Here is a 26,246-nt window from a genome sequence, read left to right as displayed (position 1 = left end):
AATATTATTATGCTAAATTAGGAGTTATTACATAATGTTATAGTAGAATGTCATTTTGAAATGTATAGTATAAGGGGGATATGATAATATTATTAGAAAGAAAGGGTCAGTATATGGGGATGGAGTAAAGGGATGGTAAAGTATTATATAATCTGTTATGAATTTGGGTTTTATTATGGAGAAGCCACAGGGGGAGGGGAGGGGGAGGGGGGTTAGGGAGGAGGGGGGGGGAAAACCGGGGGAAATTTGTATTTGAAAAACTTTTTCAATAAAAAAAAAAGATACCAAATTGGCTAGCACTGGCAGAATCAATTAGGCACCCAAATTTAACAGATAAGATAAAAATAATTAGATATAAAGATATAATTGACTATCAAGGCAAATTAAAGACAAAACAACAATTGGAGACAGATTTACACAGAGAAATAGACTGGTGGACTTACACTCAAATACAATCCAAATACAGAGAACATATAAAAACATATGAAATTTATAATCAAAAACAAGAAATAGATAAAATTATATTAGATTCAGAAAATAAATTAATTAGTAGAATTTATAAATTTCTTCTATGCTATAAATTGGAAGAAGAGACAGTCAAAGAAATGATGATTAAGTGGGCTCAAAACATCAAACACACAATACCTTTGGAAAAATGGGAAAAGTTCTGGCAGGTAAACCTAAATTTAACGAAAGCAACGGTGTACAAGGAAAACCAACTGAAAATGTTTTATCGGTGGCATATGTCTCCAACCAGATTGGCAAAAATACAACCTAAAAATAGCCCAATTTGTTGGAAGTGTAAAAAGGCACAAGGGACTTTCTATCATTTATGGTGGATGTGCCCGGCAGCAAAGAAATTTTGGTCTAACATCAAAAAATGGTTGGAACAAATAACAAAAACACAGATTGAAAAAGAACCAGAAACATTTTTATTAGGAATCTTTAACAAATCATACCCTAAGGATATCAAATATCTCACAATTCACATATTAACTGCTGCAAGAATAACCTACGCAAGAAATTGGAAGCAAGAAAAAATACCAAATGAAGCAGAAGTAATAGGGAAAATTTTAGAATGCGCTGAAATGGATAGGTTAACCAAAGAATTACAAGAAAGAGAAGAATCAGACTATTATAAAATATGGAATAATTGGTATAATTGGTTAAAAATCAGAAATATACAAAAAATATAGGGGAAATATTACTGATTTATATATATATATATATATATATATATATATATATATATATATATATATATATATATATATATAATAAAAATATTATTAGATTAAGGAGAGGTGAAGGAATATATCATAAGTAGAATTGTAGAACATCACTCTGAAAAAATGCTTAAGAAGAAATTACACTCTTTTTGTGTATATGTAGTATAAATGTTTGTTGTGTATATGTTACATATGTCTTTTTTAATATTTATATTCAATAAAAACTACTTTATATATAAAAAAAAAGTTTGGACAGAATTAATTGAATGCGGAAAAGACTTTTGTTGAAAATGCTTGGTTTGATTGACTGAACTAGCCTGCAGTGCCATCTAATGGTAGAAGACTAGAATATTTAAAAAAAGAGAGAAAAGGGCTTTGACTTTAGCTCTAAGGCTGACCTTGATCATTTGGACTGAGAAGATAAGAAAACAGATGTGCAAGAGAGAAAGACTGGATTGTTAACTTTGTCTCCACATTTTAAACTTCTCATCTTTTTTGTCTATTCCCGTATTGATTTTTTCTGAACACTTTAAAGTACTTTGTTTAGATTTTGTTGTGATAGAGAAATAGAGAGATAGTTTTTTTGGCTGTAATGGCAGCCATCCAACGATGGCGAGGAGGAGAGCACCCGTGGTTAGCCCTACTGATGTGGTCGATGGGATCAACGTGGCAGACAAACATCTACTGTCTGGGATTGGCTGGGACCTGCATGAGGGCTGTCCAGTTGATGGGTCAGACTTTGGGAGGCCCCCGTTTGGATTTTGGGGGCTGGGGATTGGAGAACATCTCCCCCCCCTATTTTCCATTGTTTCCCCTTTGTACTACATCTATCTCAGACTGGCTGCCGCTTTTACTGACTTACTGACACCGAGACCTGGCTTATTTCCATCTGAGCCCTTCCCCCTAGCCGTTTGGGGGGGATTGTCAAATACGTTGGGATGCCATGTGAGCCAGTGTAATTCTTCCATCCCACCAGCAGAAGGGACTGACCATCAGACCAACCACCGTGAGAGGGTGGTTTGGCTTTGAGCCCCTCGGGCTGAGTCGTTATGATATTTGCTCACTATTTGCATTTCGCCAGCAGAGGGGACTGACCATCAGACCAACCACCATGAGAGGGTGGTTTTGGACCTTAACCCCTTGGGCTGTGTTTGATATTTTGCATTGGTTCACTACTTCCATCTCACCAGTAGAGGGGACTGACCATCAGACCAATCACTGTGAGAGGGTGGTTGGATTGTATCCCCCTTGAACTGTGTCGACTTGGCAAGAGACTTTGCCCACTGTTGTGAGGGGACAGTGGTCTTGGACCTTGGATTTTGGATGCTCCCATCTTATTTGCTCTCCCCTGGACCTTTATCTTCCATCTGGACCCTTGGGACATGATCACTTTATCCTCTTGTGGCAAGATGTATTCGGCAGCTGAGCTTTTTGTTCTGCAAGACTCCCCCCTCTTGCAGGATTGGCCCACCACTCTACCTCGATGACGGGTTTTGGAACCCCGAGAGGTGGCATGCGGCGAAGAGGGGGCTGAGGGTTTTTTTAAAATTGTCACTAGCTAATCTTTTAAGGGGTTTTGGGGGGGAGAGTTGTTTGGCGAAGGAGAGGGAGGGTGATTTGTTAGGGGGGCAGGCCCGGCACAGGGTCGTGTTAGGGGAGGTGCGGAGTGGGGAGTGGAGGGGGTTAGTGTTGGTATGGAGGAGGGCGATTCCACAGGACTGTCGGTGGGAGGGGCAGATATGGTGGGAGCAGGGGGCCACATCGTGTTGTGGGGCACATGCCCGCTGTCTCCAAGCGGTGACGTGCTCCGGCCCCCAATGCTCACCTCGTTCCCTGGGTTGTTCAGAGTCTCAGAGCCCCAGTCTTAGGCTGATGCTATGCAATGCCAGGTCCATGGTCAACAAAGCCCCCCTCATCTGTGAGCTGATTCAGGAGGGGGGAGCGGACCTGGAGGGTATTACAGAGACCTGGTTGAGCCAAGAGGGGGGGTCCCCCTCATTGAGATGTGCCCACCGGGTTTCCGTGCATTTCATCAGCCGAAGGGTAGGGGTGGGGGAGTGGCGGTTGTTGTAAAGGAAGGCCTCGATCCTAGGGAAGCCACTGTACCTCAGATAGCCGGATGTGAGTCTCTCCTTGTGAAGTGGGGCCATGGGATGCAGGTGGGCTTGCTGATTGCGTACCTGGCTCCCTGCTGCGTGGCAGCGGCCCTGCCCAAGCTCCTCAATGTCATAGCCAGGGTGGCGGTTGATACCCCCAGGTTTTTGGTCACGGGGGATTTCAATCTGCCATCCATCGGTGAAATGTCGGAGGTGGCTCGGGAGTTCATGGCTTCCATGTCAGCCATGGACCTGACCCAGTTAATTCATGGCCCTACTCACACAGGAGGACACACTCTGGACTTAGTTTTTGTCTCTGGTCAGTGGTTGAATGGTCTAGATACAGGGGATATAGTCATCAAACCCTTGTCATTCTCTCCTTAGACTTGACTTCCTGACCACTACACCCCACCGCAGGGAGGAGGAACCTGGGATACGGCGGCTGCTGGTGCTTTAGATCGGGTCGTGCCTTTGCGGCCTCTGACCTGGCGCCGAATCGGCCCAGCTCCTTGGTTCTCCAAAGAGCTGAGGGAGATGAAGCGCCGGAAAAGATGCCTAGAGAGTAGTTGGAGGGCTAGTCATGCTGGATCTGACCGAGCACTAGTGAGGTCTTATATCAAGACCTACTTAGTGGTGATAAAGGCAGCAAACTTTTCCGCTCTTATTGGGTCGGCAGATAATCGCCTAGCTGCTCTGTTTAGGGTGACCCGCTCCCTTCTCCACCTAGGAGCACGGGAAGACCCCTTGCAAGGGCGTTCTGAGGATTTTGTGTATTATCTGCACGATAAAATCGCTCAGATTTGGGACAGCCTGGACTCTGACTGGGTGGGTTCAGGCGAGGTGTCCGAGGCGGGTCTTGATAATGTTATCTGGGAGGAGATTGATCCTGTGACTCCCAAGGACGTGGACAGGATGCTGGGGAGATTGAACGCAACCACATGTTTATTGGACCCGTTTCCCTCCTGGCTGGAGCTGGCTACCCGGGAGGTTACACGAGGCTGGCTCCAGAGGATTATAAAAGCTTCTTGGAGTGAGGGTTTCTTACCTCCCACCTTGAAAGAGGCGGTGGTGAGGCCCCTCCTCAAGAAGCCCTCTCTGGATCCGGCTGTTTTGGCAAATTACCATCCTGTCTGTACCCAGGCCTGAAGCCGCTTGTTCGCTTTGTTGCGAAGGTTGTTGAGAGTGTGGTTGTGCAATAGCTCCCACAGTACCTGGATGAAACTGTCTATCTGGATCTGTTCCAGTCCAGCTTCAGGCCTGGGTACACACGGAAACAGCATTGGTCACATTGGTTGATGATCTCTGGAGGGCTCAGGACAGGGGATGTTCCTCTGTTCTGGTCTTATTAGATCTCTCAGCGGCTTTTGTATCATCGACCATGGTATCATGCTGCGCTGGCTGGAGGGGTTGGGAGTGGGAGGCACCATTCTACAGTGGTTCTCCTCCTATCTCTCCGACCGGTCGCAGTCCGTGTTGGCTGGGGGGCAGAGGTCGACCTCGAGGCACCTTGCTTGTGGGGTGCCGCAAGTGTCGGTCCTCTCGCCGCTCCTGTTCAACATTTATGTGAAGCCGCTGGGTGAGATCATCCGTGGTTTTGGGGTGCGATGCCATCTGTATGCTGATGACACTCAGCTGTACATCTCCACCCCAGACCACCCCAACGATGCCCTTGAAGTGATGTCCCAGTGCCTGGAGACCATGCGGGTCTGGATGGGGAGGAACAGGCTCTGACTCAACCCCTCCAAGACCGAGTGGCTGTGGCTGTCGGCGTCCCGATATAGCCAGCTGGTGCCATTGCTGGCTATTGGGGGTGAGTCATTGGCCCCCACGGAGAGGGCTCATAACTTGGGCGTCCTCCTGGATGCACGGCTGTCTTTGGATGATCATATGACGGCCATGGCCAGGGGGGCTTTTTATCAGGTTTGCCTGATATGCCAGTTGCGTCCCTTTCTGGATCGGGACTCCTTATGCACGGTCACTCATGCCCTCGTCACCTCTTGCCTGGACTACTGCAATGCTCTCTACATGGGGCTCCCCTTGAGGAGCACCCGGAGGCTCCAGCTGGTCCAGAATGCAGCCACGCGGGTAATTATGGGGGCAACATGGCGCTCCCATGTAACACCTCTCCTGTGCGAGCTGCAATGGCTCCCAATGGTCTTCCGGGTGCGCTTCAAGGTATTGGTTCTCATCATTAAAGCACTCCATGGCTTAGGGCCCGGGTATTTACGAGACCACCTTCTGCCACCGATAACCTCCCACCGGCCAATCCGCTCCCACAGAGAGGGTCTCCTCAGGATGCCGTCGGTCAAGCAATGTCGACTGACGACCCCCAGGGGGAGACCCTTCTCTGTGAGGGCACCCGCCCTCTGGAATGAGCTACCTCCAGGAATACGACTGATCCCAGACCTCCGTACTTTCCACCGAGCGTTGAAGACCTTCTTATTTCAGCAAGCCGGGCTGGCTTAAAATTTTAATGGGCTATTTTATGGGTAAAGGGTTTTAAAATTTGGGGAAGCCAAACTGATCTAATTCTGTTTTAATTTATTTTAATTTTTATATTGTATGTATTTTAATTTTGGCTGTTCACCACCCTGAGTCCTTCGGCGAAGGGCGGTATACAAATTTAATAAACCTTAACCTTAACCTTTTTCCTGACTTTGCTTTTTTTTTTTTTTTTTTGGACTTTTTATAAGTTAGTAAAGGGAATAGAGAGTGGATATTCTTTTTTCCTTTTTTTTACTGTTTTTTCTCTCTTGCTACTGGATTTAAAAAGAACTGGATTGTTGAGAAAGTGGATTAAGAGTCTGAAGAAAAAGGTTTTTTTATCCTTCTTTTGTTTGGGATTAAATTTTTGTTTTTATTTTTTTCTTTTGGTTATTATTTTTTTCTTTTTTGGTGGTTTCTTTTTTCTTTTTCTCCATTTTTTTGCTGTTGGAATATTTTTGAGGGGATAATTGGACTCTTGTCTTTTTTTTTTTTTAGTTGTTTGTTCTTTTTCCCCCTCTTTTTGCTCTCCTTTTATTTTTCTCTAATCCAACCATTGGGGAGGATTGGATATTTGGATTACAAATAAAACACAAGTGGATTACAAAACTATTTTTGACAACATCGAAATGAAGAAACTTACAGCACATCTACACCCAGCAGCAAGTCCCTCATTGACAGAAACAAAAACTTCGGAGACATTGGAACTAAAAAATCTCACACAGTCTCTTCATGATGATTTGAAACAAGACTTAAAAGAATGAAAGAGATGATTGGGAAAAATGAAGAAAGAATCCAAAAAGTAGAGGAGAAACGGAAATGATAGAAAAGAGGGTTGAAGAATTAGAAGAAAAGTTGATTTCAGTAGGCAGAAACCAAAAAAAACCAATAATCTCATTGGAAATGGATCGTTCTGACTACTATCTAAGATTTCAAAATATAAAGAAGGAAAAAGGAGAAAATTTACCAGAGATGATTGCTGAGATGCTGGCAGAAGCTATAGAACCTAAGGAGAAGATTTTAAATGAGATTGGTGAGGCTTTTAAAGTACATACAAGATAAGCAATGAGAAACAAACTACCAAGAGAAGTAAAATTTACAAAGAAAGCACTAAAAAGAGAGATATTACAAACAACAAGAAGTACAGCATTGAAGTACAAAGACAAAGAAATAATAGTACTGAGGCAAATACCTAAAAGAGTTAGAGATTTGAGAAGAGAATATCAATTCTTAACAAAAATTTTAATAACAAAAGGAGTGCGTTTCAGATGGTTAATACCAAAAGGAATTTGGGTAACATGGCAAGAACAAAAATATAGACTGGATTCAATTGAAAAAGTGAAGTTATTTTATGAAAAATTTTGTGGACCATTAGAGGATGAATTGGGAGCAGCAAGAGAAATTAAACATAAAGATGGGAAATAAAGGTACAGAAGAAAGCACAAAAGTGCAGGAAGAAAGAGCACTAAGAGAAGGTGCAAGATCAAAGGATCCAAAGGAACAAAGAGCGATGAAACTTAAAACTAGTAATATGTAAAGCAAAATATGGAAGAAGAAATAAAAGCAATATCAATAAATGTAAATGAACTGAATTCGGCGACAAAAAGAAATAGAATATTTAACAGATTAAATAGATTAAAGGTGAACATTATATGCTTATAAGGAGTACATATTAGAAAACAACATACAAAATTATTAGAACATTCAAAATTAGGAGCTGTATTTACCTCATTGATACAACAAAGTAAGAAGTTTGTCAAAGAAAAACTAGAGCCTAAATTAATATTTGAGGATGGCAGGATTTTAATGGGGGAAATAAAAATAAATTTTAAACAAATACTTTTGATAGCGTTATACGCTCCAAATGACAAACAAGAAGAATTTTATAAGAAGTTGCACAGGAAAATTATAGAATTGGACTATGACTATATATGTATAATGGGTGATTTTATTTTTATTTTTTTAAATAATTTTTATTCAGCATTTACATCTTTAACATCTTTGTTATATTTTAACAGCTTTCTGATACCGGCATCTTTGATAATATCTATTTTGTCTTTTGACCAACTATATATACATACATTTTATATATTACTTACTAATTCTATATTCACTATGATATATACCTATCTATTACACATTAACTATTTCGTTCCTCTATAATATCTTCTTTTACGTTTATACTTTTATACATTAATTTTAGATTCTTTCTCCAACCAGCTACACCATCTATTCCATGTTTCATAATAAATAGTTTCCTCTCGGTCTTTTAGTAGTAATTACTTTGTTAATTTATCTGCTTCTGCACATTCTAGCACCTTCTTTATGATCATCGTATTTGTTGGAGTAAATCTTTGTTTCCAATTTTGTGCAAATGAAATTCTGGCGGCCGTAATTATGTGATAATTAAATTTCTTTTCTAATCTTCTCTTTTATAATTCCCAACAAAAATAGTTCGGGTTTCATAGTAATTTTTTCCCCTGTCATTTCCTCTAGCAATTTTTTAATTTTTAACCAGTATGCCTTTGCTCTGGGATATGTCCACCACATGTGGAAATATGTCCCGTGTTGATGGTTGCATTTCCAACAATTGGTTAATTTTGGGGGGATATCTTGGCCAATCTCGCTGGGGGTAAATGCCACCTATAAAACATTTTGTAAATATTTTCTTTATAGGCGGCTGACAACGTCATCTTATAATTTGTTCCCCATAATTTTCCCCAATACTCTAATTAAATATTATACCCAAAATTTTTCACCCAAATTATCAGTTTCCTTTACCGTTTCCTCCTCCATTTTGAATTGAAGGAGGCATTTATATATTTTGGTAATTATTTTCTCATCAGTCCCAGTTAATATTTTATCCATTTCTTGTTGGTCAGTTTGGAATCCATATACTTCTAAATCTTTTTTGTATTTTGTTTGGATTTGTAAATAGGGCCACCAATCAATTTTAATTCCTTCTTCCAATTTTTGCCTGGATTTCAAATTCCCTAGTCCATCGAACAATTCCTTATAGTTACTATTTTGATAAGGTCAACTAAATTGGGTTAGACCAAGGCTTCCATTGTCGACACCCATCTTGGATTTTTGGATAAAAGTTCCTTTTAATTTTCATCCAAGTACTTCCCTCACTTGATGCCTCTGGAAATACTTATGGGCTTTGTCTTTTCCATCCCAGATAAAGGCATGCCAACCTTTCTGCAAGTCAGGACCCTCAATTGTTAAAATTCTTCAATTTTTTAGATTTATCCATTCTCTGAGCCATGATATTATTGCTGCCTGATGGTACAATTTCTAATCTGGAAGGCCAAAGCCACCCTTACTTCTGGCATCTTGTAACATTTTAAATTTGATTCTGGGCTTTTTCCCTAGCCATATAAATTTACTAATAATTTTATTCAATTTGTCAAAGAAGGTTTTCCCCAATTTTATAGATACTGTTTGAAACAAATATGAAATTTTAGGTAGGGTATTCATCTTTATCATGGCAATTCTCCCAATCAAAGAAATCTGTAGTTTTTCCCAATTTTCTAAATCTTTTTGAATTTGTTGCAATAATTTTAAGTAATTGTCTTCCTTTATTGAACATGTTTTTGCCATTAGCCAAATGCCCAGGTACTTTGCCTTTTTGACAATTTGAATTCCTAGTTTCTCCTCTATTTCTTATTTTGGCCTTGGGTGAGGTTCTTAGTAATTATCTTTGTTTTGTTTTTATTTATTTTCATGCCTGCTACTGTTCCAAATTTCTCTATTTCTTGTAGGAGCTTTTCTCCTGTTTCCAAAGGGTCCTCTATTATAAATTCTATGTCATCTGCAAAGCCCTGTGTTTTGTATTCTTCTCTTTTAATTCTTAATCCTTTTATTTCCTTATTTCCCCTTACCTGCGCCAATAATATTTCTAATGAAAGGATGAATAAAAGGGGAGAAAATGGACAGCCTTGTCTGACCCCTTTATTTATGTCAACTTTTTCTGTAAGATCTCCATTGACCATAATTTTTGCTGTTTCCTTAAAGTAAATTGCCTTAATCATTTCTATAAATTTTTCACCAAATTTCATCCCGATTAATTGAGTAATTAAAAACTGCCAATTCAAGTTGTCGCCTTGTGCATCTACCATTATTACTGCCAATTATTTTTCTGGGTGGGCCTCATAGTATTCTAAAATATTCATTATAATTCTTGTATTGTTTTTAATTTGTCATTTGGGTAAAAACCCATTTTGATCCGAATGAATAATTTTATTTAATATATTTTTTAATCTTTTTGCTATTATTGTTGCCAGGATTTTATAGTCGGCATTTAACAGAGAAATTGGCCTATAATTTTGAATAAATTGATTGTCCGTACTTTCTTTTGGGATTAATGATATACTGTATATGCATTAAATTTGGAATTTGGCATTTTGGCTTGCTCTAATACCTCATTATATATGTCCGACATAATTTCTTCCAAAATTTCCTGAAATTTTTTATACATCTGTCCCTGGTGTTTTGTTATTTTTCTGGGTTTTTTTTTTTATTGAAAAGTTTTACAAAAAAGAAATACAAATTTTTTTTCCCCTGTTCCCCCCCCTTCATCCCACCCTCCTCCCCCGACTTCCCAGAGCAAAATACACGGTATTTCATTTAATCAAACATAAACTAGATTAATCTACTTATCCTCAAAGTACTGCCTCCCCCACTGAAACCTTAACTCCACTACAGATAACCAAATACTTCTAATACTAACATTCATTCATAAGCTATTTGATATTTTCTTGTCTGATACTTATTTTGAATATAATCAATCCATCTTCTCCATTCCGATACGTATCTTTCTTGCGTGTGGTCCTTCAAGTACGCCGAGATTTTCGCCATTTCTGCTAGGTTTGTTACTTTCAATATCCACTCTTCAATAGTAGGCAAAGAGTCCTTCTTCCAATATTGAGCTACCAGCAGCCTAGCTGCTGATATTAAGTTCAAAATCAATTTAGTCTCTGAAACTGTACAGTCTGTAGTTATACCCAATAGAAACAATTGAGGAGTAAATTTCAACCTTCTTTTCAAAATGTTCTGCATCACCCACCAAATTTTTATCCAAAATGCCTTGATTTTCTTACAAGTCCACCTTATATGATAATAGGTTGCGTCATTACATTCACATCTCCAACATTTAGCTTGCAAATTCGAGTACATACATGATAATTTTTTAGGATCTAAGTGCCATCTATAAAACATTTTATAAAAATTCTCTCTCAAATTTTGTGCTTGCGTAAATTTAACATTTCTGACCCAAATCTTTTCCCACGTTTCCATCATCACTGGTTCCTGAAAGTTTTGTGCCCATTTAATCATACAATCCTTAACCAATTCAGTTTCTGAATCTATTTCCAGTAATGCATTATACAACCTTTTAATATGCATCTGACTTTGATCTCTAATCTGTTTCACCAAATTTTCCTCATTTTGCATAACCCCAATTTTTTGATCCTCCCTCCATCTAGCTTGGAGCTGACCATACTGAAACCAAGTATAAATTATCCCTTCTTCTTTTAATTCATCTAGAGATTTCAATTGCAACTTGCCCCTTTCCAAAAGAAGAAGCTCTTTATAAGTAATCACCTCTATTTTTTGCTCTGTACTTATATTTTCTATTACATGTCTGGGGTTTGCCCATATAGGTATCTTATAGTTCAGCTTATATTGGTACTTTTTCCAAACCCTCAACAATGCATTTCTAAGTATATGACCCTTAAACACTTTATCCACTTTTTTTCATACAACAATGCCATCCATATAACAAATCATAACCTTCTATGTTTAACATTCTTTCTTCAGTTAAGTTAAACCAGTCACTAATTTGTGATGAAGCTGCTGCTTCATAATACAATCTTAAATTAGGCATTTTAAGACCTCCTCTCTCACGTATATCCTGTATAATTTTCAGTTTGACTCTTGGCTTCTTCCCAGCCCAAATAAAAGTATTAACCCCTTTCTGCCATTCCATCAGATTTCCATCTTTTTTAAGCACTGGTATCATTTGAAACAAAAATAAAAACCTAGGTAATACAATCATTTTTATTGCTGCTATCCTTCCCAGTAGTGATAGTTGTAACTTTTTCCATTTTTCCATTTCTTTCTGTACTTTTTGCCAAAGAATTTCATAATTATTTTTATACAATTTCGTATTTGAGGATGCAATATATACTCCTAGATATTTAACCTTTTTAACTACTTCAAACCCCATTATCCTCCCTAACTCTTCTCTTTGAGTTATAGATAAATTTTTAGTTATCATCTTTGTCTTGTGTAGATTTACTTTGAATCCAGATACTTTACCATATTCAGCTACTATATCCAACATATAGGGAGCCACTTCTATAGGTTGAGATAAAGTAAGAACCAGGTTGTCTGCAAATGCTCTTAATCTATAATCTTGCTGTCTAATTACAATTCCTTTTATTTTGTCAGAATCACGTAGCTTATTCAACAAGACTTCTAAAGTTAAAATAAACAACAATGGCGACAATGGACAACCCTGCCTCGTACCTTTCTCAATTTTAAACACATCTGTTAAACCTCCATTAATTATTATTTGTGCTGTTTGTTCCTGATATATTGCTCTAATTGAGTGTATGAAATACTCCCCAAAGTGCATTTTTTCTATTATTTTAAACAAAAATTGCCAGTTCAGTCGATCAAATGCTTTCTCTGCATCCACGAATATAAACGTTGCAGGGACCTGATTATTTTTCTCCAAATATTCCAATAAATTTATAATTTGCCTAACATTATATTTCATCTGTCTCCCTTTTATAAAACCTGATTGATCATTGTGAATAACTTGTTGCATAACTGGCATTAGTCTATTTGATAGTATTTTAGCAAAAAATTTGTAATCCGTGTTCAAAAGTGAAATTGGCCTAAAATTTTCAGGTTTGATACAGTTTTGATCTTCCTTCGGAATCAATGAAACAAAAGCTGTTCTCCAAGAGGGTGGAACTCCTCCCCCTGATTGAATTTTACAAAATAGAGTTCTAAGTGGCTCTACCATTTCAAGCTGTAAGTTCTTATAATACACAGCTGTTAGTCCATCTGTTCCTGGAGCTTTCCCTATTTTTAACTGCTTAATTGCCGCAACAATCTCCTCAGAAGTTATTGGTTGATTCAATCCTTCCCTCTGTTCCAACGTTAGTTCCAAAATATTCCCTTCCTTTAGATATCTATCTATATCTATACCTTGTATTGAGTCACTAGCATATAGCTTTGTATAAAATTCCAAAAAAGCCTTTTTAATCAAATTCTGTTGGTAAACCTCTATATTCTTATTAATGACTTGTGCTTTCTGTTTTTACCTCAAGATGTAGGCCAACCACCTACCTGGTTTATTGGAATTACAAAATGTATTATGTTTAGCATATTGTAAACTAGTTGCCACCTGATCAGCCATTAACATATTGAATTGCCCTCTTAGTATGTTTATTGTTTCTTTTACTTTCTTATCACCTGGATTAGATATAAGTAATTGTTCTTTCTTTTTTCTTTTTCTGTTTTTTAATTGCCTCTCTTAACTCTGTTAAAGTAATTTTCCCATTCAACATTTCCCTATCTTCGTCTGTTATACTTGGCAAATTCCTCTCCTGTAGGTAATTTATGATATTTTCTTCTTTAATGTTTTCTTGACTATATAGTATTTGAAAATAATTTTGAATAATATTTTTCCCATCGATTCTATGATGCAAATTTCCTTGTTCATCTTGTAGATATTGTATCAATTTTTTTCCCAATTTATGGATGAGCCATCTCCCTGGTTTGTTTGCCAATTCAAAATAATTTTGTTTTGCCAATTTTATATTCCTTATCATTTCTTCCTGTTGTAATATATTGATTTTATGTTTCATTAACTCTATTTCCTTTCTGATTTCCATGTTTTGGGGATCTTTCTGAAGTGATAGTTCTAATTTTTTCAGCTTCTCCAATGTTGGAGACATTTATTGTTCCTTCTTGACATTTGTTGTTCCTTCTTCTCTTTGTTTCTTCTCGCCATGTACGCAATAGTTCATATAAGTTTTGGCAGTGTCCCATAGGTTTTGTGTTGTAGTATCTTCATTCCTATTCTCTTTAAGAAACATCTTTAATTCCTTTTCCATTGTTTGTGTATAACGTTTTTCTTTTACAATTCTTTGATCTAATGTCCATTTCTTCTTTTTTCCCCTATCTTTCCATTTTAATACTAAGGGACTATGGTCTGCCCAGGTGTTCGGCATAATATCGTCTCTTCTAGATTATTGATCAATTCTGGGTTCATCCATGCCATGTCTATTCGAGGCCATGAGTTATGTGGATGAGAGAAGAAGGTGTACTGTTTTTTCTGTAAATTTAATTGTCTCCATGCATCACTTAAATTAAACTCTTTTGCCATTTTGAAAAATGCATTTGGTAATTTTTGTCTTTTATTTTTGTTTTCTTTCACTGTCTTATAATCCAATTTATTGTCTACCACTCTATTGAAGTCCCCTATTATACAAATATTTTCACCCTCTAATTCCGTTATTTTCCTGTGTAATTTATTATAGAATTTTTCTTGTTTTATGCTTGGTGCATAAATTGTTACTAGCAGAATTTTCCTATAATTTGTACTTATTTCCATTATTAAAATTCTTCCGTCTTTATCACTAAATATTTTCCTAGGATTTAACCAATCCTTTATATATACAGCGATCCCTCTTTTTTTATTTTGTGCCAATGCCGAGAATACTTTCCCTAATTTAGGACATTTTATGAAGTCGCTATATTTTTCTTGAATATGTACCTCCTGAAGGCAGATGATATCCATTTTTTATTTTTGTAATCTTGATAGTATTTGTTTACGTTTAGTGACTGAGTTGATGCTGTTTATATTTAATGACAGCATCTTTATTTCATTTTCCATCTTCTTATTTATCTGTTGATCTCAGTCCTCTCCTTACTCTGTTCTCGGTCTGTGCTCTAGTTCTGGCTCCTTCTCTCACTTGATGCTATACTTCCTTATGGTCTCTTGTGTCTTGTTCTATAATTTTTTCCTCCAAAATCTGATCTTCTTGGTTTTTACTTTCTCCTTCCTCCCTGCTGTCTTGTTCGTCTTCTCCGCATATGTAGTGATCATAGAACTCCTGAGCCTTTTCTAATGTATCAATCTGAAATTTCTTCTCCTGCCACATTATCAACATCCCCTCCGGGATGAGCCATTGAAACATCACTCTATATTTTAGTAATTGTGTAGAGAGAAAATGAGAAATTCGTCTTTGCTCTCTTACTCTTTTTGGAATCTGTTTCAGTACCGTAATCTCCTTGCCATTGTGCATCAGTGGGTCTTCTCGTGTTTTGCTATATACTTCATCTCTTATTTTTTTCCTAACAAATTTAACATGAACTTTTCTTGAAAGTCTGTTCCTCCGTGCGTAATTCGTATGGATCTTGTATGCCTCATTGATTTCATTTTCCAGTTCTTGTTTACCTTTTTGCAATATTTCCACTAGTAGCTCAGCCATCAGTGCAGGGAGATTTTCTTCTTTGTTTTCTGGGATATTTTGAAAGCAGAGATAGAACATCAATTTCTCCATCTCCAAAATTATTATGGCTTCTTCCAGTTCCCTATGTTCTGCCACCATTTTATTTGTTACTATGCCCATTTTTTCCCCATATGTTCCATTTTAGCCTCTACCGACTTTATCTTTTGTTCATTTTTAGTTATCATCTCCTGCATTGTACCAATTTTAGCATCTAGCTTTTGTATCTCCCCATTTACTTCTTCCATATCATTCTTAATATCTTTGTGATTGGTTGTCATGACCTCCTGTATTTTTAACATTGTTTCCTGTATTGCTAATAAGGTTGACTGCATATATTGTAAATTAACAGTAGAGCCAGATTTTTCACCTCCCAACATGGCTTCCACCGATTTTGATTCTGAGGGGTAAACTGCAATTGAAGTTATTTTTCCCCCTTATTTTGGTGACTGTGGTAGTTGTGCTTGTCATTTTGATATTCCTAAAAACATTTTTCCACAGTGCCATATTTTTTTAATCAACCGTATTTCTTTATTCCTCTCTTCCAATCTTTATCCTTCCATATTTCCCTTATATTTTTCCCTTTAACTGTTATAATGTTCCCCAATAATCTCTTATTATAATATGATATAATCCTTAATTAAGTCAATTCCAATTTCTAACAATCTGTTGATTAATAAACTATTAAGATTTGATTAGTAGTTATTAATATATAAATCAACAGTAATCAATAATTCATCAATGTATTCCTTCCTTCCTAGACTTCTATTACCATTACAATTATCAACCTTAAATATATTTCTATATATACTACTCTATTCACTTACAATTAAGCGAAGGTCTATTAATATACAGAACTAAATATATAAGTATGTAGATAAACAAATATTAATATGGGTTAATACAAGTTATAAATATTTCAGTATATGTAAATAAAAATAGGTATTATCTAAATATATAATGACTACAAATATAGATATTTAATTATAAACACTTCAATTGATGTGTAGATATTTATTTATTTATTTATTTATTTATTTATTTATTTATTTATTTATTTATTTATTTATTATATTTCTATACCGCCTTTCTCCCGTAGGACTCAAGGCGGTGTACAGTCAAGAAAAATATAGACACACAAACATCATAAAATTGCTAATTAAAATTATTACTTAGTTTGGTCAATTAAATAAAACCCAGAATTAGATAACATTTAAAAAATCATTCACATGTTTGTATGTTTAGCCCTGCCTGTTGGAACATCAGGGTCTTGAGGGCACGGCGGAAAGCACGGAGATCAGGGATATTCCGTTTCTCTGGGGGCAGTTCATTCCAAAGGGTTGGAGCCCCCACAGAGAAGGCCCTCCCCCTGGGAGTCACCAGTCGACATAATTTGACTGACGGTACCCTGAGTAGTCCCTCCCTGTGAGAACGAACTGGTCGGTGGGAGGCTATTAGTGGCAAAAGACGGTCTCGTAGGTACCCAGGTCCTAAGCCATGGAGTGCTTTAAAGGTGATAACTAACACCTTGAATCACACCCGGAAGACCACCGGGAGCCAGTGCAGCTCGCGTAGGAGAGGTGTTACATGGGCGTAACTAGCTGCGCCCATAATCACCCGCGCGGCTACGTTCTGGACTAGTTGGAGCCTCCGGGTGCTTTTCAAGGGGAGCCCCATGTAGAGAGCATTACAGTAGTCCATACGGGAGGTAACTAGGGCATGAGTGACCGTGCGCAAGGTGTCCCGATCCAGAAAGGGACGCAACTGACAGATCAGGCGAACCTGATAAAAGGCACCCCTGGCCACGGCCATCAAATGATCTTCTAAAGATAGCCGTGAATCCAGGAGGACACCCAAGTTGCGGGCCCTCTCTGTGGGGAGCAAGATCTCATCCTCTATTGTCAGTGATGGTACCAGCTGACTATACCCGGACGCCGGAAGCCACAGCCACTCGGTCTTGGAGGGGTTGAGTCTGAGCTTGTTTCTCCCCATCCAGATCTCTATATATAAAGAGTTCTAAATGTTTCTTTTTAGTTTTTTCTTTGGTTTCTTCAATTAGTTGTTAACGGTCATAAGAGTTTTTTAATAGAGTTTTTTCACCCCTTCCTTCAAGATGTCTTCTTTGTTCAAAACTGCACAGTCACCTTCATTGTCAGTAGCTCAGCTTTTAATCTATTGCCTCCAACATATCCTTCAAACCCGACACTTTCTCTTCTTACACCCCAACAACAACATCCAAGGTTATAAAGTTTCTTCTAGCACCAAAAAATGTAGCGAACAAGTTCCAATCCATTCATTTGCTCCACTCACCACGATAGGTTCACTCCCTGTTTGAGAGCTCTCAATCTCCACTCCCACCACTGCCTTGCCGCTCAAGGTCCCTCTTGAAGTCTCACTTTGCCACTTTTCTTTCGAATCTTTTAACAATCTCTGAGAGTTTTCCCTTTCTGTAATTTTTATTTTCCTCTCTCCGGTTCTTCAAGCTGCTTTCCACTATTCACTCCCTGTACAAATCATTGGGGCATTATGCCTCTGGATCCACCATTCTCAAGCAGATTTCTTCCCTGTGTATCTGACTCTCACACTGCTCCACATTCAAACTCTGAAGAAACCCCTATACCTTGCCGATCCCTCCAAGATCCGACCTGCCAAAAAAGCTTCAAAAACACGGAAAATTCACCCACATCTTTTTTGAACAGAGTGTTGGCCATATCTTATCTTATACAATTTATCAAATTCAAATACACTTTACTCAATTACAATTTTTGCCACAATTTTCTTTTTTCCCTTTTTTAATCATATCTCGATATTTCTTTGCTTACTTATATAAACAACATCTTCATTCGCCCTCAAATTCTAATTTTCCTGCTTATTCATATTATTCTCTTTTATTTTTTAACCATTCATTCTTTATCTTAGTATATTTATATATGTTCGGGGTTGCCTTTCTTCCATTTCATCTTTTTTGTTGTACAGCAATCTTTCTTCTCAATTCTGCCATTTCCCTCTTTTCTTTCCTTCTTACTTTCTTTTTCCCTCCTCTCCTGCTCCTCTCTACTTCCTCTTCCTTTCTCTTTCTCCTTTCTTTCTCCCTGTCTAGCCCTCTCTCCTACTCTGATTTCCCCTCTCTTCCTTCCTCCCCTCTCTTCCATCCCTCTCTCTTCTTCCGTTCTCTTCCATCTCTCTACTCCTCTTCCATCTCTCTCTATTGCTGTATTCATTTTCAATTTAATATTTTCCACTATGGTGTCCAGGCAACCCCGATCTTTCTCATTTATTAACTCGAAATTCCCCTCCTCTTTTTAATTATTAACAAATATTTCAACTTACTGCATTTTTTTCCTTGAAACCTTTGTTAAAATAATCTTCCAACCCTTGCTTTTTTCCCTTTAACAATGTATTTCTTCCATTTTACTTCTTACAAGTCTGTCATTTACATCATTTACTAACATTTCATTTTCATTCAATTTTACATTTCAATTTCAATTCCCATCTTAATTTCAATTAATTCTTTTGTTGCTTTTATTTCTCTCCACTTAGTGCTTCTGCCAACATCAAAACCAGTTCATTTTTTTTCACATTTCATCTATTGATCTATTTTACATTAAACAGTATTTTCACATATAATTTCTACAACTAACATCCTTCTCTTTATTAACATATTAATATTTTCACTGACTCTTAACCATTTTCTTTTAAACTCTCCACAATCCCATTTCTTGATGCTTTCCTCCCTTTTTCCCATTCCCTTACCTTTTTCCTCTTCCTTTTCTTATATCTCCCTTTCTGCCTCTTTTCACTCTGTTAATTTTTCCTCTCAATATTTCCCCATTTATTTCTCTTCTTTTCAGTTTTGAGATGTATTCTCTCTTATCCATTTTTATTCTATCACTGTTAATCCCAGTGTAATCATCTTTATCTTTATCTTCATTTATTTCCTTTTCAATATTTTCTCCTTATTTCTCTTGCTTCTCATTCATCTTTTCTCTGTCTTTTTTCTTGCATTCTAACCAATCCTCTGCTTCCTTATTTCCCTTAAATGTTTCTCTTATTTTTTCAAACATCTCCCTTAATATCTCACATTCATCGTCCCAATTCTCCATATTATCACTTTAGAAGGCTAGAATTTTCTAATTTATTATTTTCATTTACTTATACTTCTAGTTTCAAAGTCCATGCGATATCTCCTTTTTCTTTCCAGATAGTGTCCAGTTCAAATGCTCACTTGAACCATCACAATCTCAGTCCTCTCTGCTTCTCTTAATCTTTTCAGCTATATACTCCTACGGCTCTTTAAAGTTTAACTTTAAAGTACCTTTTTTCCCCCTCTGCTTAAATTCCCAAGTGCAAATTAGCCGCTAATTGCTTGTTGGGACTTCTTTCAAGCTTTTAAAAGTTTTTTCTTCTTACCTGTGAGTTGGCTGGTACTCATCCGGTAACAATACTCTGTTCAATCACCACTCCTGCACTTCCTCTTTCTGATCGTGGCTGCTCCGGCTTTTGACAGCTCCATGGCTGCCTTCCTTCGCTGATGGGTCGAAGACTAATGGCAGCACTTCAGGGAACTTGCTCTTTCCCTATCCGTGCCAGCCTGCGTCTTCTTTCTTCACTGTCCCCTAGGGATCCCCAAAATTGGCTGGGATATCAGTGCTCTTCTGGAGCTCCAGAATCCACACCGTATCGCCCAATGCTGGCCACACCCTCTCTCAATGAAAGTACATTTTGATTTGTGATATAAATGTGTTTAATATAAAAACTACACATGCTCCTACATTGTTTTTTTTAAATAATTTTATTTATAGTTTTTTTCTTTAACATCCATAAGTGCTTGGTGAACAGTGCATTGTCTGGGTCAATGTATATTATACACAGTACTAATAACAATAATAATAATACTGTGTAAGTATAAATACTAATAATATTTCAACTTCTAACATTTATGTATACATAGTAATTATAATGTATTCTATTAGTGTTTATGTATTTGTGTCACTTGTTGATTTATCTCCTCTATTCTTTCCTCAGCTCCTTCTGTTTTCTCCTCTACTTTCTGAATTTTTTTGTTCATTTTTCATTGTCATTTGCTGAGGGTTTTCTAGTCTCACATCTGTATCCATCAAGTTTATCATCTCCCTATGATTCTTTGTTATAGTTTCCTGAAACATTGAAGCATCAATAGCATTTCTTTTTAAAATATATTTGATTCTCCCTGTTGGTACATTTTGCATTAATTTAATAGGCCACCAAGATCCCCATGTCCCAATTACCCAGAGACACCCAAGTGGCCAATATTAGTAAATTTTACTCAGTCCCGGAACTGTTCCTCAAAGTCCACACAGTTTATAGTCCTCAAAATTTTCCAGTTTGCACCCTCTCAGTTGTCCACATTTATAACTCTTGTTTAATTTTCTTTTTTCTTCTTTCACCTCATAAGAAGTTCTATTAAATAGTATTAATAATCCAGAATAGCCCACCAAATTTCTACAAATCTCATTAATCCAGAGTCAAGTATTTAATTTCCAGGTTAATTTCTGTTAATTATAATCCACACTGCCTTAAAAAATCTTCAAGAGACTCACCAGTCATTTCCCAGCAGCCAGAAAAACAAATAGATATGAAAACAAAATAAAAAGGCCTTCCAGGTGTTGTTTAGCTTTCTATTTCCTTTCTTCTACTCCTTGTTTTTCTTCTGTTATCAATCTCATTCTTTGTCAAGGACTTTTGGCAATTTTTCCCACCATGTTATAGTATAGTATAGTATTTCACCAGTAGGTGGCACCCCAGCTCTAAGTTCCAGCATTAAATGAAGCAAAAATGGAACAGCTGACTGTCAAAAGATCGAAGAAAAAACCCCCGATTTTCCTTTATATGATTTCTTTCAGTAATCCAACAATATTATCCACAAATTAAGTCACTTTTTACAATACTACATGTTCCAGTTTGGTCTTTCTATATTTTAAAACTTCATAGTCTTTCATAAAAATTAGTTTCTCTTCATTTCTCTTTTGGGTCTATAATCTATCTCTGTGTATTAGCTCGCTGCTTTCTCAGATTTTGGAGAGTCTTTTTTTAAAAAAAAAATTATTTGGGTGTAGTCTCTAATAGAGAAGTTGAAAATCATCTCACCCAGTTTCAATCCTCTGTTCATGAACTGTTCCTGCTCATAATCTTGTTCCGGTTGTCACAGCTTCGTGCTGGCCATAATGGCTGTCATCTCTGCTGCCGATCAGGAGGATTTCTTTGGATTTAGAGAGGAAATTGCCATTTCCTTGCAGTTGAGAAAGAGGCCCTTCTATCTTCACCACCCCTCCAAGGGGACCCTGTAGGGTCTCCTGGCAAGCAGGTATCAGCTGGGTTTCGCGGAGCCCCACTATCTCATGTCCGTCTCGCTGCGAGACCAACCGGTCATATTGCTCCTACATTGTTTTAAGGTGGTAAATAAGCATCATATCAATGTAAAGAAGAGGAAGCAGTAGTAAATCCCAAATTTACAGCTTCATTTTATGTCCAAACTCAGAATTATGATTAAAGAAGCCTAGATTTGTAGAAGAAGAATAATCCTGGCCTAGGTTGACATGCAATTCTGTTGTTAGGAGCAATTAATTACAATTTAATGTTCACATATAAGAGAAAAGTAGCTCTTCCTAGTTTTTTAACCATTTTTGTGAAGAGACAGACAATGGGACAACATTGAAAATAAACATGCAACTTAATTCCAGCATAGTTTATTAAATCAGGGTCCTTGTTCCAAATTGAAACAACTGTGACTTGTCAACTGGTGAATATCTTTGCCTTAAACCCCTTCCTTTTTCATTAAAAAAATAAAGAAGGTATAGATTGGTACCTTTGTAATAATACATATACATATGTGACAAAAAATGATGGTTGTTTCAGATACCACTCAAATTCTACTAAAAGGGTGCTGGAATACTCTCACAAAAGTCAGAGATGACAATGTATAATACTTACTTGATGATGTCCCCTTCAAGAGCAATCACTCGTTTAATGATCTTCTGTTCTGGGTTTCTTGGAGATCTAGGTAAAAAAATGGAAGGGGCAATTATTCACTCAGCAGGGTTCTCATTGTTTAAAAAAAAATGAAGAGAAAAACTAGCCTGAAAATGAGGACTGTGCAGATTTTGGTATTCTGTCTGATATTGCATCTATCATTGCAGAAGTGAAGCTATTGCCATCACTGTCATTTCAGTCTACTGTGTAGAAAAGGGGACAAGAACCAGAAAAAAAATTAAATCCGAAGACCAAGGTAATTTATTCTCTTCTTGTTACAAAATAAATGTAGAAAATATTCACTCATGATCAAATTAATGCCCTATTATAGAGAATGCCGAGATGGATTCAGATATTTAAAGATGAATTTACTACTAAATGCCAGCACAGTAGCTGTCAGGTGTGCCTCCTTTCAATTCTCAAGAAAGAAAAACCCCGACTCCATTTTCATAGAGAAAGGTACTTTTACTGAGTATTGACTGAATGCAACCAAAAAAAAAAAAAAGCAAGGTCTGAGGCAATAGGCGCAAAAATTACATATAGAAAGCATCCCCAAAACCCTTCCCCCAACTGTCCAGCCTGGATTATCCAATCCACATTCCCCCCAGGGGTCATGTGGGGTGCAGCGTCCGATAGTGCCATCCTCCTGCTATGCCACGACGGTTGACCTTGAGTAGTTATCAGATTCAAAGAAAACACTGAATAAAACTTTCTCTTCTCTTCTCCACCAGCTCACTTCCCCCTCCTAGACAGTCCAATAGCTCCCCCCTCCCCCATTACAATGGCAGCCGAGCAAGCAAGCAATGAAAAAGTGGAGGCTGACAGTAGCATACATAAACATTTATGTCAGTCATTTATTTCAGAGTAAATGGAATCACAATCTGATGAAGACATTTCTCTTTTAAAACAGTTTTTTAAAAATGAAGAGAGCTCCATACTGCATGGAAGAACATAACTTAAAAAGATATGATAGTGACAACAGTTATAAGATACTCCACTAATTTTTTTAAAAAAGAGTACAGAATCTGCTGATTATCCAACAGCTTCCTGCAATACTGATTGTATAATATAATGATCAGAAATTGGACAGATAGTCCTCATTTAGCAAATTGCTCACAGTTACAACAGCCATTCTTTGCATTTGCAACCATCATAAGTCTATAAAGCAAAGGAAAGCTGAAGAAAGATCATAAGGACAGAGTTTCACTCCGTGATTGCTTCACTTAACAATCAAATTGACATTCCCAATTGTGGTCGCTAAATTGGTATCCTTTGCTTGATAGTATCTAAAATTTCCACCTTGGAAAGAAGTTAACAAGTATTTTAAGAAATTAAATACATCTACATACATATATAGATACATATTTCAAAGTGAATCATAGAGATCAGTGGGAATTATTTTGTTAAAGGTGTTCAAGGATTGAGCCCAATAACTCCATTACACAGGTACTCTTTGAATCAGCAGTCTTTATTCATAAGTGTCTCATTCTTGCAGGTACAGCTCTGGAACTAACTCTGGACCGCATGGCTGGACCTTAAGTACCCCCGGGGCATGGCCAAGGTAAGGAGGGGTCAATGGGTTAGGGTGGACCCTGGGAGTCGGCCTGTCCAGCCCCCCTGCATGCAGCCCTGGATCTGAGACCAGCCATTTATCTGTGACAAAACCCCCTCTAAATGCCTGATCTAAATGCCCATGGATTGTGTGCACCTGAGATGTTGTCTTTGAGAGTACGCCTTTGGATGTTAAGTATGTATGTTGTTTATTTTGTAAAGGTTTCGTTAATATGTCCGCTGTCTGCTCTTTGGTATCGCAGTGTATGACCTCTATGAACCCAATGTTTGAAAATTGCCTGACATGTTTGTGTTTTATGTCAATGTGCCTCGACCTCTGGCCTACTGCTTCAGCTTTCGATATTTCAATTGCAGCTTTATTGGCCTTGTGGATAGTGATAGGGTAGGTGGGCTCAGTCCAAACGTTTGTGAGCAGGTCATCAAACCAAACCAGATTGTTGGCGGCTTTGGATAGGCATATGAATTCGGCCTCTGTCGTGGATGTGGCTACCAGGTTCTGTTTACCTGTGTACCAATGTACTGGACTGTTGTTAAGGAAGAATATGTAACCTGAGGTGCTCTTCCTACTTTTCACGTCTCCAGCCCAGTCGGCGTCAGCATAGCAAGTGAGTGTGGGTTTTGCGGCTGCTTCAGGTTCTAGGGATAGGCAGGCATCTGCACTATGTTTTAGATACCTCAGTACCCTCTTGATGGCCTCCCAATGGTACACGGTGGGGTTACCTACGTGTCGGGATAATAAGTTAACTGGCAAGGCGATGTCGGGCCTTGTCCAGTTCGCAATGTACAGTAGTGACCCTATGGTGGATCTATAAAGTGTATTGTCCTTGAATGCCTCAGCCTCATTATACATGTCCTTTATAAAGTCTGGTTGCATTGGTGTCTCACATGTTTTGGCATTAGCCATGTTGCATTTCTGCAAGAGTTCCAATATTTTGTCCTTTTGTGAGAGCTGGAAGCCTTTGTCAGTCTTCATGATCTGTACCCCCAGGTACTTGTCCACCTTACCTAGTATCTTTAACGAGAAGTGTCTCCCTAACCCGTTAGCGAAATCATTACATTTGCTGGCCTGGTCACTGATGTACAATATATCATCCACATATATCAGGACTGTTGTGGCCCCGCCCTCTGAGCCTGTCCCATCGGAGGAAGAAAGCTCCGAGCATGAGGAAGAGGAGTCAGCCAGGCCTCCCTCTCCAGGCCCCTCCCCTCTGGCATTGTCTCAAGTGCCGGCCGAGGGAGAGGAGACAGCTGATTCGAGTCAAAGTGATAATGACACATCATTCCTGGACGCACGCCTTCGAAGGCGTGATAAACGTTTGCAGCAGCTTGGGAGGCGTGCTAGGGATTAGAACTGAGTCACTGGACCACACCCCAGAGACCACACCCCAGAGACTATATAATAGAGAGTGGTGGTCAAGGATCTTTTGTGACGAACAAAGCAAAACCTTGGACAGTCACTAAAGCCTCGTCCGGAACTGCTGGGAGGAATATTATTTCTGTTTGGACTTTCTTGAACGTTCGTATCTTATCTGTCTGTTTGTGAAAATAAAGTAACTTGGCAGACGGTGTGTCTATCGCTGCCAAGTCGGAGATAAGAACTGGGTGCGTTCCAAAGTGTTTCCTTAACCCTCGACTGGCTGTGTGTGTGTGTGTGTGGGGACGGGGACAGATCATCTTGTTCGTCACCCCATACTCCATCGTTAACCCATGATGGACCAACAGCTGCAGCAGCAGTTACAGCAGATACTGCAGGCCAATCAGCTTCTGCAACAGCAAGTAGCACAGCTAACTGCCCAACTTGCTTTGGGAAATGCTCCTGCAGCTCCACCTCCTCCCCCTCCCCGTCTGAGATGCCCAGTGAACGTGCCAGATAGGTTTTCTGGGCAGCAGGAGATGTTTCCGGCCTTCTTGGGACAATGCCAACTGTTTATGGCAATGAGGCCGGAGGATTTTCCGGATGACCGGGCTCGGGTGGCATTTGTTATCAGCTCCCTCTCGGGCACTGCCGCCCGATGGGCCACGCCCCTGTTGTTGCAAGATAGCCCCTTGCTCCTGGACTTTCAGGGTTTTTTACAACACCTGCGCACCATGTTTGAGGACCCCCTCCGGGTGCAGACGGCAGCGAGGCGCATCAAGGACCTCCGCCAAGGCAAGCGCCCCCTGCAGGACTATATTGCAGAGTTCCGACTGCTAGGCCAGGATTCGGCTTGGAATGAGGTGGCGCTGATGGACGCCTTCCAGGACGGCCTTTCCGACGAGATGCAGGACGAGCTGGTTCGTGTAGAGGCGCCACCGACCCTCGACGCGCTGGTGACCCAATGCCTGCG

At 38.6% G+C, this 26,246-nt stretch overlaps 1 protein-coding gene across 2 annotated transcripts in view; it reads right to left on the bottom strand.

Moving 5' to 3' along the window:
- Positions 1–26,246, bottom strand: part of IMMP2L (inner mitochondrial membrane peptidase subunit 2) — a 597,632-nt gene that overhangs the window by 114,759 nt on the left and 456,627 nt on the right. For both annotated transcript variants that reach the window (XM_070947097.1, XM_070947098.1), the window contains exon 4: positions 22,309–22,374. In XM_070947097.1, the coding sequence (XP_070803198.1) occupies positions 22,309–22,374 (66 nt within the window). The remainder of the gene's footprint in view (positions 1–22,308; positions 22,375–26,246) is intronic.

Source organism: Pituophis catenifer, unplaced genomic scaffold, assembly GCF_029215685.1.
Source record: "Pituophis catenifer annectens isolate HBS135680 unplaced genomic scaffold, rPitCat1.0.hap2 SCAF_7, whole genome shotgun sequence".
NCBI classification, from domain to species: Eukaryota; Metazoa; Chordata; class Lepidosauria; order Squamata; family Colubridae; genus Pituophis; species Pituophis catenifer.
The sequence above is the reverse complement of the archived record's forward strand: the minus strand, read 5'-3'. Positions and strand labels throughout refer to the sequence as shown.